The sequence below is a fragment of the Candoia aspera genome, chromosome 4 (assembly GCF_035149785.1).
Source record: "Candoia aspera isolate rCanAsp1 chromosome 4, rCanAsp1.hap2, whole genome shotgun sequence".
Lineage (NCBI taxonomy): Eukaryota > Metazoa > Chordata > Lepidosauria > Squamata > Boidae > Candoia > Candoia aspera.
Window position 1 is genome coordinate 97679281 of NC_086156.1, and position 14195 is coordinate 97693475.

The following is a 14195-nucleotide window of genomic DNA, read 5'->3' on the forward strand; positions in this document are numbered from 1 at the left end:
GGTGGGGCACCTGTTAAATCTGTCAGCAGGAAAAACCAAGATAATTACAAGGTTCCTTTGAAGCTAGACCTATATAATGGGAGCCCTTGCTCTTCTCCTCCTAACAACTGTGTTTACGGGGGGCATCCCACTCAAGACCATGAGGTTCCCAGGTTGGATTCTTCTCCTGGAGATGCTGCTTCTCTCAGCTGCCCAAGAAAGGACACTCCACTTCGTTACACTGGTACACAGACTGGAACAATGGGCAAGCTAGGAATCCCTGGGTCTCTGGCCAAACAAGATGGCTTGGACCAGCCTTCTCCCAGATATGTGAGGACTAAAAAGCAATCACTTTCTCCACCAGGATAGCCAAAGGCAAGCTGGCTGGAGACAGTGAGAGCAGAGTCTAGCAGCAATGGAGAACATCCTGTTGGAAGAGAAGGCTGGTCTATTCAGGCCATCATGCAGCCAGGGATTGGGAATCATTTGGTTCTTGGGATGGGATCAATTGGATCTCAGGTGCAAGAGGTAGAGATCTATGTCTTGGATTGTATGGAGTCAGATCTGGTAAAGGGGCACCATGTTGATTGGTTTAGAGACTGCCTAACACGAAGTTCTAAAAAATACTGTATATGATTACTTTGTCATGTCTCCACTTATTCCTGGCTAGTTGCATAAAAAAAGGAAAGCAAAAATCAGTGTTGTGCAAGTGATAGAGAGAAGTGAAATATACTCTACTTCAGAAGGAGAGGTTTTATAACGACAGAAGCTATAATATATACTTATGCGCATGATTTATAATGAGGTCTAGAAGAATGTTTCTGTATATATTTTTATTCTGTAATGCTGCTGGAAAACAAGCCTACTTCTTAAGGGTCTGCTGCTATTTTCTTTCCATGCCAGTTTAGGATACCTTAGAAACAATCCTGGTTTTGGATTATACCCTGATTCATCAGCAGTATTACAGCAATCGTCCACAGAAAGAAGAAAGTATGAAAAAGAAAGCCAGAAGGGGGAGGAAAAAGAAGTGTGTGTATGTGTGTGAGAAAGAGAGAGAGAGAACATGGATCTAATATGAAAGATAAATTACAGTAGAACCCATTTTGTATTTGTGGGTCGAGAGGGTTCTTACTTCTTTAAGAAGTCCATGTCTTGTGGATCAAGGTGTCTTATTCTCTTATTTCTGAACCTTATGGATGAGGCCAGATATCACAGTCCCCCATTTGTACTTCTCTCACTTTCCCTCCACTTCTTCCATCATTCTTTCCAGAGAAAATCTGTTTAGGAAGAAAAGGTGGAAGTACTTCATGACGCCTTCTGACTGGTAACACGAGGAGCCCTTTGTCTCCTAGGTGGGTTTACACAACTTGCTTGGCTAGGCGAAAATGGGGTTGGATAGCTTGTGGTTCAGCATATTATGGGAACCCACCTATTGCCTTGGCACGTTGTGTAAACAAGACCACTCATGCTAAACCATAACCCAGTTTACCGATTTGGGCATCATATGTTGGATGAACAGTGCTTTACTGACCCTGGTTTAGGGCAAAGTGGGTTATGTGAGCCCAACCTTAGAGTCAAAGAGAAAACAACTTGGTTGTCTGTATGTGCTGATCCCGCAACTCCTCCTTTCTCAGGTGTATCGCCATGGTGACCGATCTCCCCTGGGCACCTATCCCACAGATCCCCACAAAGCAGCAGCTTGGCCACACGGTTTCCAGCAGCTGAGTGAGGTACGGTCAGGGCTGAATTTTAATTGTTGTTACTGCATTGTGTGCCTGCATGCGGAAGAGGGGGCAAATGACATCCTCGCTTCATGCCAGCTTAGGCTTGTCCTGCTTTACACTGGAACCCCAGACAACCCTATTTTGGAGGGCAGGATTTTGATATTTGCTCTTTCACCTGTTGCAGGTGGGCATTTTGCAGCAGAAGGCTCTGGGGCAATTCCTCCAGAAGAGATACGCTGGGTTTTTGAGCACCTCCTACAAACCACAGGAAGTAATCTTTCTTTAATAATACATCTGTCAACATAATTCAGCTCCTCTGAACTCTCAGGGCAACAAACAAACTGAATGCAACCATAAACATGGGAGACAAATAATAATTAAAAATAAACAGCACCAACAATGAAGGCAAGCCATAACCATAGTCTTGCTCAGCCTTTTAAGTTTGTGAGTGGGTGTCTTTGTGTATATCTGTGAAAACCAAAACATCTTAATCTAGGACCAAAGTTCCCTGAGAAGTCATTCTAAAAATTGTGAGGAAACTTTCCACCGATTTCTCTTTTTACTCCCACAAGTTGCCACAGGCTCCATGTCAGGAGACGATGGCATTTGCAGAAAATCCTCCATTAAATATGTAGATCAAGGTCAGATTCATGGAAGGGAGTAACCAGTACATATGGGTTGTAAGGGCTATAGGGCTGCATTACCTCTGATTTGTCACATAAAACCTAAATAGTCAGTATCCGTCTCTTCCCTCACTTAGTTAGTTTATCAGCACAGAATTGGCTTAATAATAGTTCTTAGTTCATGTTCAGAGAGGCTGTACAATTAAGTTACAAAATAAGAAGGGAGTTCTAGAATGCATGCATGCACACATACAGTGCGGTGTAATGACTAAGGAGTTGGACTGACATGGGGGAGACCCAGGTTCTAGCCCATCCCACGCAGGTATGAAGATAACCGGGTGGATAACTGGGTGACTCTGGGTCAGGCACTCTTTCTCAGCCCAACCAACTCCACAGGGTTATTGAAGGAAGAAACAGGAGGAGGGAGCATTAGTGATGTATACTGCCTTAAGCATTTGTACCAAAGGATTTAAATATAGCTAATAATATATGTGAATAGTGCTAATGTCCTGCAGCAACTTCCATTATAACCATCCTTTCATGGTTTTGCCACATACACCAGCAACAGTCATTTCTTCGATTAAGGCACAGATGCCAGCTTCCCCCAGTTCTGTTGAGGCTGGAATTGTGTTCCCCAAGAGAGGCTATGCTTATATTTGGAACATCAATGTTTTGGCTGCCTTGCAGCCAATATACAGTAACTCACTGCATGATTATCCCCTGCTTCAGATCTACGTCCGCAGCACTGATTATGACCGAACCATCATGAGTGCCCAAGCCAACCTGATGGGACTCTATCCAAATTCAAATCCAGAGATTGCTTGGAAGCCTGTTCCCATCCACACTGTGCCTACTAAGTATGACAAAGTAAGTGGATGAAACTTGTATCCTTGGGTGCCCCACTAAGTGTTTTCCATCCCCCACCCCCTTTATAGGGCTGTTCATGATACCTTGCAAGGAACATTTCAGTGAAATTACATTTGGAACAGTAGAGAGGGAGTTTACCCAAAAAAGTATAAATATGCAGCTTTTTAAAGAGTTAAATTCACAGGATGATTGTTTAAAAATTAATTATAATATGGATTACAAGATATGGATCCAAAAGTTTGGCAAATGGGTAACAGCCTGGAATGCCATTTGCTAATGGAAAGGTTCAGCAGACATAAAATAAACACTCCCAGTGCACTTTTAAGCAATTTGACTGAATGAGAACCTGGCCAGTGCCATACATGGGAAGAATGTGTTATTTTAGAATACGACCCGCTAGTGACTTTGGGACAGTCAATCTCTCTTACCCTGACCTTCTTCACAATAATTTTGTTATGGGAGAAAACAAGAGGATGGAGTTCTATGTATGCTGCCTGGATCTTCTGTTTGAAAGGCAGGACATAAATCTAACAATAAATAAAATTAGGATAAATTGTGATTATAAATGTTCATTTTTATTTGGCCCTAAAGTATCCAGGGTCATTATTTTTCTACACAGGGCTATGGTAGAAATTTAGTTCCACCTGGAAACAAACACTGGTTTATCATAAAAGAGAGATATAGGACTGCAATAAAGATTTCTTGTTGATTTGAAAGAAATGCTGATCACAGAGAAGTTTTATTCTCACACTGTTTCTGTGGCAGTAGCTCTCCACCATTATTTCAACATACTGTATATTTTAATTAGGATTTAGGGGAAAACTGCTTCCATAGAGGTAAAACCTGTTGCTTTCTCATTGTTTGGATGCAGGAGCATCTGCAGAGAGGGTCAAAAAAGCGAAGAGGATAGCTGTGATTGAACCCCTGTATGTGTGACATACATTAAAAAGGAGTGGGGTTTTGATTGTATGGTTGTGCACCATCTTGACTCTTTTTTTGACACCCCCACACATATACTCCTGTGCCTCTGGATGTATTGCTCAGGAGTAAAAGAATGAAAAGTGAAATAAAACCAGCTTTTGCACCAGTTAACTTTCATTCATCATTTGCACATATTTCATGATTTGGCCTTAGAGTACTTCCTGTTTAGAAAAAAAAAAGTTTCAGGCCAGTTACTAATGATGTGTTCCTTTGGTCCTACCACTTTAGGGTTTGAAAAAAAAAAGAATGCACACTAAAGGAGATGGAATAGAGGACTAACAATAAAAAGAACAAATAAATAAATCTATACCCTTTGCATCACATGAAAAACACACATTCCAGAAGAGTATCTTCCTTTTAGAAAGTTTAAATATGACAATCCTAGCTTTAATATCATAATTTTGTTTATTTTTATTTCATATGCTTCCCTGGAAGTCTTGAAAATTATAATGGTAAATTATAAATGTATGGGAGCAAGTTTTAATCTGTATGATTCCTGTCTCATTGCTAAATATTTATTCTGTTCCACAGACCCTGACCGGACTCACACCTTGTCTCTTAAGTCTATTTGTCTGCAGCTCTGCATGTTGCTTTTTTCATAGCTACTGAATCAAATGCTAGCACAAAATTACTAGAACAGTGAAACTTTAATAAGATTTTAAAACTGGATTTGATTTTGGTAATTGCAAATTTGCCATTCAAATCTCTGTACTGAATGGTTTGGGGATAAAATATGAACTGGACTAAGAATGAACATGTGGAAGATTTAGCAGTATTTAGTCAAAGCTCCTGATTTCTCTGACAGCGAAGTACAATCTAATAGTTTAAACCTGGGACAAATGATCTAATTCTCTATATTCCCTATTTCTATTCCCAGCTTTTAAAACCACCAACCAGAACCTGCCAACGATATCAACAATTGATGGAAGAGACTATTAATTTGCCAAGCTATCAAGCTAAATTGGAAACATGGAAGGTATGGTGGAAGAGGGCTAAGAAAATCAGAATAATTTAAAGCCACCTTCCAGGAATCCCCACAATCCAATATATAGAAAGATGTCGCTGGATGGGTAAAGCCAATTTAACCTTCTACCAGTTGTAGAATATGTGGTTTTGTAGAATACTTGATCCATTCTATCACCAACATTTTTTGGTCATAATTACATCTAGAAAGTGATCATGATTTCATACAATTATTAATTATCCTAGTTTTCCCCAAGGAATCATTAAAATAATTTAGTGAATTGAGATTTTGTTCCTTGACTACCCTCACAGCTGCAGTCTCTGAATTTCCTAGATAGATTGAATGCCTATTAAACCAGTGTGCTATTTTATGAACAAGTCCTGAAAACAAAAGTCTGGAAGAGTTCTTCAGAATACATTCACTTAGCCTCAGGAATCAATCAATCACTGGCTGGGTGATTTGGGGCCAGTCACTCTCTCTCAGACCACAGTGTCAGGCTTGGGCAACAAGCCAGTCTGTCAATTCCTGTCGCAACCAATGGATCAACATTCAGTTGATCCTAAAGTGGAACCTAGCAGGAAAACGCTAGGAAGAAAAAAAAATCCACATATAGAAAGGATTAGAGATTGATTGGCAGAGGAAGATTTTTAGTTTGGCATTAAAAGGGGACAACCTAACGTTAAGCTTTTTAAAAGTAGAAATGTTTCTTTTGAACCATCACTGTCCCAAAAGCAATCTACTGCATACTAATTTACACATGGCTTATCCTAGATGGGATATAGAACAGGGCCAGAGTAGGATTACTTCAGTGCAGACAGAATGGGCTCAATATGTCATCTGTCCTTGTTGAAAAACCATTTTCAAATTTCAAGCGCTTTGTGGCACAACTGTAACGTCTCAGATAGGGATAGTAGCATGAAGTTTGATCAGGCTGTGTGAAAACCTGTCTCCCGAGCCACCAAGTGAATCAGTCCAGACTAAGACCCGGATTTGATGTAGTGATTTCTGAAATTGGCCTCTGTTACTCCTACAATGAGGAACCGCTGCTGAGCAGATCTAGGCTTGGGAAAACAATCGTACCTCTCCCCCAGAATGTTTGGACCTAAATAGTCCATGCCTGCATAGGTTCACTCTGAAGATTTGAAACAAATGCACGTCAGCATGCAGGATTAATTAAGGCTGAAATTAATTAAGCACAGTGAAGCTTGAGTACTTCAGTAAATTATTTATGCTTTCCCCTCTTGCAGGGCTTTATGAAAAAGATGGCTAATTATACGGGACTTAAATCTGAACAGATGACCCTGAGAGGCCTTTGGAAGGTGTATGACACACTCTTCTGTCAGGTAAGTTACTGCATTATGTTACATGAAGCTCAATTTCAGTCATGATAACCTTTCCTCCTTTGCGTTTTTTCATTTTCCACATAGAAAACCCATAACATGACTTTGCCTAGCTGGGCTACACCACAGGTTCTGGCAACTCTCTCCGAGATCGAAGTGTTTAATATTGAAGCCCATGTGGGAATGCATGCTGCCCGGGAGAAGGCTCGATTCACTGGAGGTACAATTAAATTTGAGTTATTTGCTGTGTTTGGAATCAAGACTTAGCAGTATATGGTAAATGCTGCATTGCTAAGTTGAAAAGTAAAGGCAGGGCAGTCTGAACATAATGATGGAAAGTACAAAGTGTATAGCAGTTGGAACTTATGCTGAGCGTAGCACATTTCCCCATGAGCAATGTGTAGCATCTTCTAGAGCAGAGATATGTGGACTTCAACTCCCAGAATTCCCCAGCCAGCATTGTGCCAAATTAACAGCCGTAAGGACAGGTTTTCTATCCACAATGATGGCCGAATGACGCTACAGTGATGCTATTACTCACTAGCAAGGAATAGCCTAAAATTCCTACAATCCTCAATCACATTGGGAATTCTGCACTTTGATGCCCAGCAGCTACCCTTCAAATATAAAGTTAACTTGACAGTACCACCATGTGGCACGAATTGCTATTTAACATGCCAAAACAAAACCAGTGCTTGATGTTGATTAGGACCCCTTCAACTTCCTTTCCAAGCTTTAGTGTACTTTCTGGTGCAAGACTGTAGTTCTGTACGCTGTAAGCTTTCTTCTCAGTACATTTCAGTATTGTGCTTTCCTGAATGTCACATACACTTTGGTGTATCATCTATCAGCATATTTTCCTTTCTGCAGGGTTGCTGCTGGGTGCTATTTTGAGCAACTTTTCCAAAATTGTGTGCCAAGATCTGCCTCTTAAGATGATAATGTATTCTGCTGTAAGTTATCCTGTTCCTTACAACTGCAAAGATCTACTTTGGAAGATGGGATACTGTAATTCAGAGAGTCCAGAGCAGTGTTTCTCAACCTCAGCAACTTTAAAACAGGTGGACTTCAACTCCCAGAATTCCCCAGCCAGCTGGAGAATTTTGGGAGTTGAAGTCCACCCAACTTGAAGTTGGAGGTTGAGAAACACTGGTCTAGAGCAATCTTCTCCTCTCTCTGCAGCTATTATTACCAGCGGCACAGATTTGCTTTAGGGCAGAATTTTTCCACAATCTTGAAAATTCCAGCTGCTGCATTGAACTGCTGTTAGGGCAAAACTTCAGGGCTTATTAGAAATAGATGGAGCCTCTCCTCCCTCCTACCCAAGCTGGACTGCCACCATAGTTTAAAATAAGCAAAGGAAACACCAATACCATCAAACCCAATCATGCTCCCTGAATCAAATATTAAATATTTATTTATTTCAAATGTATATGGCCACCCACCTCACCATGGTGATTTTGGACAGGTAAGACAAACAAGCAACCGTGAAAATAATTATAATTGCCAATGAAAGACCAAAGTGAATACAACCTGCAGAAAAGTTACCGAATTTTTGACCCTCTCTGGACTTACATACCTTTCTTCGCTTTGAAAACAACGGCAACACATAGCATTTCATTTCCTTCCACATGGGTTAAGTTCTCTTTGTGAGTAGGGCCCTGGCATTCTGCTACAAAATCCTGCCCTGATGGTACATCAAGTACAATTCAATATACCAAATTGTATTAAAGGATCAGGATAGGAAGGGAGATCAGGGACATGAGGAATCTGGGAAGATGGCATGTTCTAGTATACTCTAATTATGTAAATGACACACTGACTAATAATTTCTGCTCATTTTCTTTAGCATGACAGCACCTTGATTGCTCTGCAGGGAGCCCTAGGCGTTTACAATGGCCATCCACCACCCTATGCAGCTTGTCACGGATTTGAATTCTACCGAGAAAGCAATAAGTAAGTGTAACAAGAGGAGGATGGACCGGTCTTCCTTTTGCAACCACCAAGATGCAGACATGGTTCATTGTTCTCCACCACATTCATGACGATTCTTAGGATCCCCAGTTAGAAGCTTGAGAAGGCTGAACATATACAAAACCTTGTGGATGTTGGACCATAGAACCTGAAGCTGGGCAGATCAGTTGGTTGGATTTATTTTACAAACCAAAATCATCTTCCAGCTTGCAAAGGTGTCCGGACAGTCTTTAAAGGAGCTTAACTGGGCAGTATGCTATACCAAAAAAAAAAAAAAAAAAAAGGATTTAACTTCCGGCTTCCCATAATTACTAGTTCACTGGTATATTAAAATGGAAATTTTTGCACCCCCCGAACTCAAGACGATACTCTTAGACTCGAAAGATTCTAAATCAAGCTCATTTCCATTTTGTCATTTCATTCTGCTCTTCCTTTGTTATGGTATCCCTCCCAGATCAGACGTTGCATCAATTGCACACTTCCAAGCCGTTCCCTTGTAGCAGAGCTGGCTGCCTTCAAATGACCCGTCAGCAAATTTAGTTGCTGACGCATCAGTGAGACTGTAGTATCTTGACGGAGAGAGGCTGAGGTGGCAGAACGTGAACTTTTTCAAGGATTGTGCAAACAAACAAAAAAAGCAGCAAATGTATCTTCTGGCAGGTACATAAGGAGGTAAAGCAGATTCCAGAGTACTACTAAGCTTTTTAATTTTCACATTTCAGCTCTTTCAGTGTTGCCATGTTCTACCGCAACAGGAGCAACCAGCAGCCCCATGTGCTGGCTCTGCCTGGCTGCCCCACACCTTGCCCATTGCCACTCTTCATTCATCTCACCCATACAGTTGTCCCAGAGGACTGGGATGCAGAATGCCAAAACCCTCAGAGGGGTCCAGGTAACAAGAGATCTTCCACCTCCCCCTCCCTGGCACAGAGGTAGTTGACTGAAAGTATTTAGGCCTGATCCAATTATTCTATTTGCAGGGCGCACTGTAATAGCACTGACTGCAGCAGTAGGTCTACTAAGTGTGGCACTGATTGGCATGGGCATCTTGTATTGGAGAAGGTGATACGAAGATAAGCTAAATGGCAACCATCCAACCCTCACGGAGTAAGACGCAAACTGCCTTTTTGTATTCTTAAAAATGTGGTGCAATGCAGCCATCTCTGACTTGCGCCCACCTCTTGCTCCTCAGCCAGCATTATAATTGGGAGTTGTGGCAAGGAGGGAGCCGACATAGACTTTGCCCCAGGCAGCTCCTAACCAACAACTGCTCGGAGGTCAACACCAGCAGGAATGAGCAGCAGTGAATCCAGCACATGATGTTATTAGGAAAATGCAAAGAGCTCACACCAAAATGCATCGTGTTAAATTGCGGCACAACCATGCAGTTTAACTCTACTCATCACTTCCATGGCATGGTTTTGAGATCCCTAGTAAAGGCTGCCTACTTTTAGCAGTGTTTGGGCGCCTAACCCAATTAGGATTCATTTTAATACACTATCATACTAGCTGGGTAAAGGACTATTGTCCCCACCTACTCCCCGCAGTCTTGCCCAACATCCCATGAACCCTGCACCAGACACAGGCACAGCTTCATTATGTCGTGTCTTTTGGCACTTGTTAAAAAGCTGCACTCAGCAGTTTGGGAAGTGTGTCCTGGGCCCCGAGACTCAGCTGCGTTTCCTCAAAGGCACAGCTTGCACTGCTATAACTATCTCATGTCCTTGGGGAGAGTTTCTCACCACCCAGCAGCTAAGTTGGATTTTTAGCTTTACACAACATGCTTACCAGGAAGGAACATTTTACTAAGTAGTTTGGGGTTAAAACTGCCCCTTTTACTGCAGTACTGACTGGGTCACCAGATTCAAAGAATGCACTGCACAGGACCTGTAATTCTGTTAAGCGTGTTGTGTAAAACTCAGCTAGGAGTGCTGCACTGCACCCAATGGAGTAAGACAAGCCAGATTCACCCACCTCCTCAGAGAGCCATAGAGTTTCCTATCAGTAAGGGGCCCACACTGGGGGGAGGGGGGGCATTTCAAAGATCAGGTTCTTGGGTCTACTTGACATAAGGCACGCTTAGAAGCAAAGGGCACCAAAGCACCTCAAAGGCAGGGTTATCCACTGTCACATAATGGTGCAGCTACACCAACATCACAGCACCAAAGGCAGCTGCTACTTTCCCATTACACAAGACTCACCATTGTGGACACTTTATTATTTATTCTTGTCAGCATAGGAATAACCAACTCCACCCCCTCCATTTAAAGCCAGTAAGTTTCTGTTTGCAAGGACAAGTGGTACAAAAATAGTGTATTTTATTGTAGTATTTCATTTGATGACTAGTGCTGGCAGGTGCCATGAACTCCCAAGAGACAACCATGTTCTCTCACAGGGCCAGCAAGGTACTCTTAGACCATCCAAGAACTCCTGGGAACAGAAAAGGTTGCCAACACCCAACTGTATGGAAATACAATACCCTTGAAAACAACATCACTTGAGTTCTTTTCCCTTTCAGGGCAGCTATACTAAATTTAATGAAATAAAAGGCCCAAGATCACCTTCCAAAAGTGTAATTGCTACGTTTTCCTACAAGTCAAACATTCCCCACTCTGTATAACAGATTTCTGCTGTTCCTTTCCCAACCACTGAACTTGGCTGCCTGGGACTGTTTGATCCAGCTCTCAGCAGCACCCACAGCAGGGATTCACAACCAACTGCATCGTATCGTACTAGGCAGACCTGCTCCCCAGAATGCTCTAAGCAAGCTGCACAGATCTCCAATGAAGGCTACCCTTTTCCTAAGATACTCTTCCTCTCCAACTACTACCAGGAGCAGGGATAGGGCAGTTGAAGGGTGGGGTCAGAAAGTAACTCCTTTTAAAAAGACATGCCTTGCACCAGCACTACCAGCAAACATTTACTCAGATGGGGGGGGGGGGTGATGCTGCTCCTGGAGTCTGAAGGCATCACAAGCAGGAAGTATTTTTCAGCAATAGCTGGGACCGCCCTTTGCAATTTCAGCACACATCAGCCAATAAGCACTTCAATTAAACCTCCCACAGCCTTCTAATCAGCTCTGAGAAGTAAGCCTGTCACTTCTGCATAAAAAAAACAATAGGGTGCATAATGGATAAACAATGCCAAATCCCTCCCCCACTCAACCCAAACAGTAGATCCAGGAAAATTTCTGAGTTGCATTTCTTCCTGGTGAAGATGATCCTCCACTTAGGCATCTTCTGTGCTCCCGCTGAAAAGTGGACAGGCAATTTGGCCCAGGCTGAATGAAACAAGTAAAACAAAATACACGAGCATCACAAGTTTGGCCAGCCATCCCCAATCAAGCGTCCCCAGATAAGTTAGATTTCAACTCCCATACATTTGATAGGCACCAAACTGGGGTAGACTATATAGTGAAACTTACTAACCACCTTCACAGAACATAATTACTTACCAACAGCCTTTTAAGGATCCTAGTAGGCCACACTGCATGAATTCCAGAATAGCCTGGCTCACACTAAGCCTGCCAGCAACCATAGAATGTTGGCATTGTGTATCATTTCATCTTCACCTATGAATAAAGATACCCAAGTTAGAAATCACTAAGAATGTACTTTAAATTCCAATTCTCTACAGTATACCATCTCTAAGTGGAACAGAAGAACAAGTGATAACTCAATGTTGTGCCTAGGGTGCATCTGTTTACTTTTATTTCATACATCTCCCGGGGGTATTGACAGGAGCTTTTTGCCCACTGAATAAAATAAATGGTTATAGAATTCAGTATCTAAAGTTATAATCTCAGTGATTATAAAACTCAGCACCCTATTCTAAGGGAAGGGAGAAGGGGCAGAAGATGGAAACAGAGCATGGGAAAAAGCCTTCGAAGATGTTTCTAACATGGACTTCTTCCTTTCTGCATTTGAAAGTTACAACCTCACCTTCCACTACAAGGCCCTCAGTCTCTCAAAAGCACGGTCAAGTAGAGAAGGGGTACCCGGGAAAGGAAGGAACCAACAGGCCAGTCCACCCAAGGAGGCAAAACGCTGAGTCATCTTCCTCTACTGTTCTGTGTGCTTCTTCCCTTTGAAAGCTTCTTTTTGGGCAACAATATCATGATTCAAACCCAACTCTCCTGCTGGTCCTTTACCCCACCATTCCATATACAGAATGTCCTCATGCCTTCCACTTGCAGAAACTTCTGTCTAGTTGCATCTGCCTGTGGTTTAATATTAATTTCCTGTTTCCAGTATCTAGTATCATCGCATCTGCAAAATTAAAGGAGACATGGGGGGGGGGCAAGTTAAGTAGGTAACTTTCACAAAGTTATATTAAAGCAAAAATTAGTCTTTCGGACATGTCCCCCTCACTGTATATACCACTCAAGACACTCACAATTGAATCATTTGGGGGACAAGGCAGGGGTTTTTTTTGCCTGCTGCTTGACCTTTCCCATTACACCAGGAAGATCCATCCATTAAATGGGCATGTATGTTGCCCCCCCACACACACACTCTTGGTGAGTGTACATATAGAGGGAGACACCTACTTTTAGCTAGCTTAGCTGTTGAGGCAAATGCTAGCATTTCCCTACCATCACACCCCACCCCCAGCAATCAAGCACTCCCAGGAGATTCCTCCATCATCATAAATTCTCTAAACAGGCAGGCCAGGATTCTGTTCCTCAGTCCCCCAAGATGTCAAAGGCAAGGGGGGCACTGTCATCATCATAGTAGTCTGTGCCCAGTGCTAACATCATTGGAGGAACCCTGTTGCCACTCTCTTCTCATCTATACACATCAACACTCCCACCCCAGTCACTTCCATCTCCAAAGGAAAGAGGAAAAGATGCCTAATACAATTTCCAGCTGCTTAGTCTGGAAAAAAGCACGTGGCCCTTTTGTACTTATGCCCCGCCTCTCTGCAACCTTGGCCCTTTTAAGGCATGGACTTCAACTTCCAGAATTCCCCAGCCAGCTGTGCTGGCTGGGGAATTCTGGGAGTTGAAGTCCACTCATTTTAAAACAGCCAAGTTTGAGAAACACTGCTCTAGAGGTCTTATGACTTACTTTCCTCCCCAACCCAGCAGTTAAGTGCATCCCAATTTGGCAAGGACTCCTCTATTTGGCAGATAACTCTCCATTACTCCACAGTTCTAGCCAAGAGCCCTAGGCCTCCCTATCTCCCTGCATAAATAACAGGCACAGCCCAGAATATAACTAATATGCTGGGCCAGTGGCAAGAAGTAAAAATCAGATATATTACCTTTTACACAGCTCATCTTTCTACCACCAACCCACTAGTAAGCCCCAAAGAAGCTTTTTCCCCCCAAACCCAGTAAAGTGACACTTACCAAGTGAGAGGTTTACAGAATCTGGGACCGAAGGAGCAGTGAAAACCCTGGAAATTAAATCCCAAAAGGTTTTAGAATCTTTGTACAGAGAAGCATTTATTAGTAATGACTAGGAGTTCCTTTCCTTTCTGGTGTATTAATATCTTAAAGTTTTTTTCCAATTCATAACAACGTGAAGGGAGCTTTCTGTGCGCTCTCAATTTCTTCTTAGTAGTGGCACAATCTGCACCCAATCCGCTGGTAGTACTCAGCAGAGCATTTCTGGGAGTTGATGAGGAGCACATTGCTCTGTGGTACGGTTTGTCTAACACTCTAATAATCATCTTGACCATGGTAATTTAATAACCCAGCTTTCTGTGTTGGAATGCCACATCGAACCATAATTTAACC

At 42.4% G+C, this 14195-nt stretch overlaps 1 protein-coding gene, 1 long non-coding RNA gene and 1 other non-coding gene across 3 annotated transcripts; 1 reads left to right on the plus strand and 2 right to left on the minus strand.

Annotated features, from left to right (window-relative positions):
• The first annotated feature begins 172 nt into the window (after positions 1 to 172).
• On the plus strand, positions 173 to 9639 carry LOC134495582 (testicular acid phosphatase homolog). The gene is made up of 11 exons (XM_063301104.1): positions 173 to 223; positions 1614 to 1709; positions 1888 to 1974; positions 3056 to 3193; positions 5052 to 5150; positions 6386 to 6481; positions 6566 to 6698; positions 7349 to 7431; positions 8328 to 8434; positions 9175 to 9344; positions 9433 to 9639. Exons 1-11 carry the CDS (start codon positions 173 to 175, stop codon positions 9516 to 9518), a joined length of 1146 nt encoding a protein of 381 aa, XP_063157174.1. The 3' UTR covers positions 9519 to 9639.
• A 1109-nt stretch (positions 9640 to 10748) lies between these two features.
• LOC134495583 (uncharacterized) lies at positions 10749 to 13923 on the minus strand. Its single transcript, XR_010067832.1, has 4 exons — positions 13806 to 13923; positions 12394 to 12720; positions 11907 to 12023; positions 10749 to 11732 (listed from the first exon to the last, which is right to left on the minus strand). It is a non-coding gene; the product is annotated as an uncharacterized LOC134495583 (long non-coding RNA).
• Positions 13130 to 13219, minus strand: LOC134498142 (small nucleolar RNA SNORD88). The gene has a single exon (XR_010068008.1). It is a non-coding gene; the product is annotated as a small nucleolar RNA SNORD88 (small nucleolar RNA).
• Positions 13924 to 14195: the final 272 nt, after the last annotated feature.

Excerpts from the sequence above, each read along its gene's own strand:
- LOC134495582 (XM_063301104.1), top strand. The coding sequence starts at position 173 with ATGCTGCTTCTCTCAGCTGCCCAAGAAAGGACACTCCACTTCGTTACA. Across the intron at positions 1,975-3,055 it reads CCTCCTACAAACCACAGGAA|ATCTACGTCCGCAGCACTGA; the intron begins GTAATCTTTCTT and ends CCCCTGCTTCAG. Across the intron at positions 5,151-6,385 it reads CTAAATTGGAAACATGGAAG|GGCTTTATGAAAAAGATGGC; the intron begins GTATGGTGGAAG and ends CCCCTCTTGCAG.